This window comes from Cetorhinus maximus, unplaced genomic scaffold, assembly GCF_964194155.1.
Source record: "Cetorhinus maximus unplaced genomic scaffold, sCetMax3.hap1.1 HAP1_SCAFFOLD_2620, whole genome shotgun sequence".
Taxonomy (NCBI): Eukaryota; Metazoa; Chordata; class Chondrichthyes; order Lamniformes; family Cetorhinidae; genus Cetorhinus; species Cetorhinus maximus.
Window position 1 is genome coordinate 31,822 of NW_027598554.1, and position 5,479 is coordinate 37,300.

The following is a 5,479-nucleotide window of genomic DNA, read 5'->3' on the forward strand; positions in this document are numbered from 1 at the left end:
CGCCCCAACAACCCTCCCTATCTCTGTAACTTCCTCCAGCCCCTACCCCCCTCCCTATCTCTGTAACTTCCTCCAGCCCCTACCCCCCTCCCTATCTCTGTAACCTCCTCCAGCCCCTACACCCCTCCCTATCTCTGTAACCTCCTCCAGCTCCTACAACCCTCCCTATCTCTGTAACCTCCTCCAGCCCCTACACCCCTCCCTATCTCTGTAACCTCCTCCAGGCTCTACAACCCTCCCTATCTCTGTAACCTCCTCCAGCTCCTACACCCCTCCCTATCTCTGTAACCTCCTCCAGCTCCTACAACCCTCCCTATCTCTGTAACCTCCTCCAGCTCCTACAACCCTCCCTATCTCTGTAACCTCCTCCAGCCCCTACACCCCTCCCTATCTCTGTAACCTCCTCCAGCCCCTACACCCCCTCCCTATCTCTGTAACCTCCTCCAGCCCCTACAACCCTCCCTATCTCTGTAACCTCCTCCAGCTCCTACAACCCTCCCTATCGCTGTAACCTCCTCCAGCTCCTACACCCCTCCCTATCTCTGTAACCTCCTCCAGCTCCTACAACCCTCCCTATCTCTGTAACCTCCTCCAGCTCCTACAACCCTCCCTATCTCTGTAACCTCCTCCAGCCCCTACACCCCTCCCTATCTCTGTAACCTCCTCCAGCCCCTACACCCCTCCCTATCTCTGTAACCTCCTCCAGCCCCTACAACCCTCCCTGTCTCTGTAAACTCCTCCAGCACCTATAGCCCTCCCTAACTCTGTAACCTCCTCCAGACCCGACAGCCCTCCCTATGTCTGTAAACTCCTCCAGCCCCCTACAACCCTCCCTATCTCTGTAACCTCCTACAACCCTCCGAGATCTCTGCGCTCCTCCAATCTCCATCCCCCGATTCCCATCGCTCCCCCTATTGGCGTCCGTGCCTTCAGCAGCCTAGGGGAGGCCCCGCAGCTCTGGAATTCCCTCCCTAAACCCTCTCCGTCTCCCTCTCTCTCTCTCTGTTTCTCCCTCTGCCTGTCTCCTTTAAGGCTCTCCTTTCAAAGTGCCCTCTCGGACCTAACGTTCGTCCGCATCGTTTCCCCCCCCTTGTCGCCCTGGGGCCAAATATACCGCCTCAAGTCCGCTCAGTATCCTGTGGAGTCTCCATCGGTCTGGAGAGGAGGGGTCCTGCCGTCCTGAGTCTGGCTCCTGGGCTGTGTGTCCTCTCCCCTCCACCCCTCCCAACCCCCTCTGGAGCACCCTTGGGGCATGGAGCTCCCCAGGGGGACTTGCGGGCTACCCCTCGAGGGTTAACCGGGGTGTGCCGTCTTCGCCTTCTTTCGACATGACAGGCGTCCGCAACATTGCCAGCCCGGGCCCCGGCTCCACACACTGGGTGGGGTGACTCTGTGGCGATGACTCAGTGCACCAAACACTCGCAGTTGCAACACGTCCCAGACTGGGAGCTGGGCGCCTGGGAAGGCTCTCCGGAGTCCTCGTGAAGGGACGGAGGGGAAGAGTGTGCCAAAAAGGGGATAGGAGGAAGAGAGAGTGAGACGGAGAGACCCGACAAAGGATCAGGTAATTGAACATGGGTGCTGTTCCAATTCATTCATGGGAATGTGGGCATCGCTGGCTAGGTCAGCGTTTGTTGCCCATCGCTAATCGCCCCCCCTTGAGAAGGTGGTGGGTGAGCCGCCTTCTTGAGCCGCTGCAGTCCCCGTGTGGTGTAGGTACACCCACGGCGCTGTTAGGGAGGGAGTTCCAGGATTTTGTCCTGTGTGGTGTAGGTACACCCACGGCGCTGTTAGGGAGGGAGTTCCAGGATTTTGTCCCCGCGTGGTGTAGGTACACCCACGGCGCTGTTAGGGAGGGAGTTCCAGGATTTTGTCCCGTGTGGTGTAGGTACACCCACGGCGCTGTTAGGGGGGGAGTTCCAGGATTTTGTCCCGTGTGGTGTAGGTACACCCACGGCGCTGTTAGGGAGGGAGTTCCAGGATTTTGTCCCCGTGTGGTGTAGGTACACCCACGGCGCTGTTTGGGAGGGAGTTCCAGGATTTTGTCCCGTGTGGTGTAGGTACACCCACGGCGCTGTTAGGGGGGGAGTTCCAGGATTTTGTCCCGTGTGGTGTAGGTACACCCACGGCGCTGTTAGGGAGGGAGTTCCAGGATTTTGACCCCAGCGACAGTGAAGGAACGGCTGATATATTTCCAAGTCGGGATGGGTGAGGGGCTCGGAGGGGAACTTCCAGGTGGTGGTGTTCCCCATGTGTCTGCTGCCCTTGTCCTTCTAGACGGTAGAGGTGGTGGGTTTGGGCGGCGCTGTCGGAGGAGCCTTGGCGAGTTGCTGCAGTGCATCTTGTAGATGGTACACACACTGCTGCCCCTGTGCGTCGGTGGTGGTGGAGGGAGTGAATGTTTGTGGATGGGGTGCCGATCGAGCGGGGGCTGCTTTGTCCTGGACGGTGTCGAGCTTCTCGAGTGTTGTGGGAGCCGCACTCATCCAGGCAAGTGGGGAGTGTCCCATCACACTCCTGACTTGTGCCTTGTCGATGGTGGACAGGGTTTGGGGGGGAGTCAGGAGGTGAGTTACTCTCCGCAGGATTCCCAGCCTCTGACCTGCTCTTGTAGCCACAGTGTTTATATGGCTGGTCCCAGTTCAGTTTCTGGTCAATGGTAACCCCCAGGATGTTGATAGTGGGGGGGGATTCAGCGATGGTGATGCCCATTGAACGTCAAGGGTTGGCGATGGTTGGATTCTCTCTTGTTGGAGATGGGCATTGCCTGTGCACTTGTGTGGCGCGAATGGGACTCGCCGCTGGTCACCCGTTGCCCAGATCTTTGCCGCGGGTGTGTGGGGGTCACAGGTCAGGGAGACAGGGGGAGGGAGAGCAAGGCGACGAGAGAGAGGGTGTGCGGGTTGGAGGGGGAGGGTTTTCCCGCGAGACTCACTGGACGGCACCTCCCTCCAGCGGTTCCCCCTCCCCCTCCCCCCCTCCGCCCGCACCTTTTTTCAGGAAACCGCACGCCCTCCCCCCCGCCACTAACCGGGAATCTGTTTCCTTTCCATTGCCAGGACATGTGTGGAGACGAACGGGCGTGGAGGGCGCCCCGGATCCTCGGACTGCTCCTGGCGCTCCTTGGCTGGCTGGGCGCCATCGGCTCCTGCGCCCTCCCGCCGTGGCGGGTCACCTCGTCGGCGGGCGTTAGCGGCGCTACCCCACCGCTCTGGGAGGGCCTCTGGCTGAGCTGCTCGTCGAACGGCACCGCGAGCGTCCGGCGCTGCGCCACCTACGCCTCGCTGCTGGACTTGCCCCAGGACCTGCAGGCGGCCCGGGCCCTGACCCTCATCGCCGCCGCCCTGGGGCTCCTGGCGGCCTGCGCCGGGGCGGCCGGCGCCCCCTGCTGGCCCGCCGCCGCCGGGGGCCCGCGGCGCCGCGGCAACCTGTCGGCGTCGGCCGGCTTCGCCTTCCTGGCCTGCGGCCTCCTGATGCTCCTGACCGCCGGCTGGTCCACCCACGCCATCCGCCAGGACCTCTCCGACCCCCTGGTGGCCCTGGACGCCAAGCGGCGGCCGGGGGCGGCCATCTTCCTGGCCTTCGGCTCCGGCGCGGCCCAGCTGCTCGGCGGGCTCCTCCTGTGCTTCTCCTGGCCCAGGCACGCCGAGCTCTACCCGGCCGACCTCCACAACGCCTCGTCCACCGCCAGGAAGGCCGGCCGGAGGAACGTTTGACCGGCTCGGGCTCAGCCGGGGTGGCAAAACCCCCACGCCCCACCCCACCCCCCACCCCTCCCACCCCCACCCCCCCCCACCCCTCCCACCGTCACCTCCGGGACAGGACAACTCCTCTCTGCTGCTCCCCTCCATCCCGATCGCCCTCCCTCTCCCGCTTTCCCTCCCTCTCTCTCTCTCTAACCCAATAACCTTCTCCCTCTCACTCAATCTCCTCCCTCCCCCTCAATCTCCCTCCCTCTCTCCCAATCTCCCTCCCTCTCTCCCAATCTCCCTCCCTCTCTCCCAATCTCCCTCCCTCTCTCCCAATCTCCCTCCCTCTCTCCCAATCTCCCTCTCTCTCCCAATCTCCCTCCCTCTCTCCTAATCTCCTTCTCTCTCTCAATCTCCCTCCCTCTCTCCTAATCTCCCTCCCTCTCTCAATCTCCTCCCTCTTTCCCAATCTCTCTCTCTCCCTCAATCTCCCTCACTCTCTCCCAATCTCCCTCTCTCCCTCAATCGCCCTCCCTCTCTCTCAATCTCCCTCCCTCTCTCCCAATCTCCCTCTCTCTCAATCTCCCTCCCTCTCTCCCAATCTCCCTCTCCCTCTCTCAATTTCCCTCCCTCTCTCTCAATCTCCCTCCCTCTCTCATCTCCCTCCCTCTCTCAATCTCCCTCCCTCTCTCCCAATCTCCCTCTCTCTCAATCCTCTCTCCCTCTCTCCCAATCTCCCTCTCTCTCCCAATCTCCCTCTCTCTCTCAATCTCCCTCCTCTCTCAATCTCCCCCTCTCCGTCAATCTCCCTCCCTCTCTCAATCTCCCTCTCTCTCTCAATCTCCCTCCCTCTCTCCCAATCACCCACCCTCTCTCTCTTCCCCAATCACCTTCTCTCTCTCAATCTCCCTCTCTTTCTCTCTCTTTCCCAATTTCCCCCTCTCTCTCCCAATCTCCCTCCCTCTCTCTCTCTCCCCAATGCCACACCCTGTCTCCCAATCTCCCCCGCTCAATCCCTCTCTCTCTCCCAATCTCCCTCTCCCTCCCAGTCACCTCCCCTTCCTCATCCGACCTCACCCAACCTCCCACTCTCCCCCAACCTCCCGCGCTCTCCCAGCCTCCCTCTCTCTCTCTCAACCTCCTGACCTCACTCTCTCTCCTTCTCCCAATCTTCATCCTTCTCTCTCAATCTCTCTCACTCTCCCACACTCTCTCTCTCTCTCAATCTCCGTCTCTCTCAATCTCCCTCTCTCTCACAATCGCCATCCCTCTTTCCCAGCCTCCCTCTCTCTCTCTCAACCTCCTAACCTCACTCTCTCTCCTTCTCCCAATCTTCATCCTCCTCTCTCAATCTCTCTCACTCTCCCCACCCTCCTTCTCTCCCAATCCCCTCCACCTCCAGGTGCACCACCGCCACTCCCACGCTCTCTCCAGTCCTTCCCTCTCCAATCGCGTCCTGAGCTCAAAATGCTGGGACAATCGGAATTGGCGTTGATGTCTTCAATGTCTTCACTACAAGACGCTGAGAAAACTTGTGTGTATTTTATAATATTTATGTATGGTGGGGGGGAAGATGACATTTTCGTTGAATCTTTTTGGTGAGCACTCCTCAGGACTTGGTACCCCCGTGACATCTCGCGATGGATCTGATGAGTTAAAACAAAAAGATTCAACAGAATAACGTTGCGGAGAAATATCAAGTCCTGTGCTACCGAGCAACTATTTATGTGTGTACCGGAGCGGATAATAAACTTATATCCCGATGTTTTGAATATATATATAAGCCAGAG

The 5,479-nt window shown here is 59.8% G+C and overlaps 1 protein-coding gene across 1 annotated transcript; it reads left to right on the forward strand.

The window, feature by feature from the left end:
- Positions 1-3,062: 3,062 nt before the first annotated feature.
- Positions 3,063-3,716, forward strand: LOC144677515 (claudin-4-like). Its single transcript, XM_078537584.1, has one exon. The coding sequence runs from the start codon at positions 3,063-3,065 to the stop codon at positions 3,714-3,716; it is 654 nt and encodes a 217-aa protein (XP_078393710.1).
- Positions 3,717-5,479: the final 1,763 nt, after the last annotated feature.

What these genes read in the sequence shown, in the direction of transcription:
- LOC144677515 (XM_078537584.1), top strand. Translation starts at nt 3,063, where the DNA reads ATGTGTGGAGACGAACGGGCGTGGAGGGCGCCCCGGATCCTCGGACTG.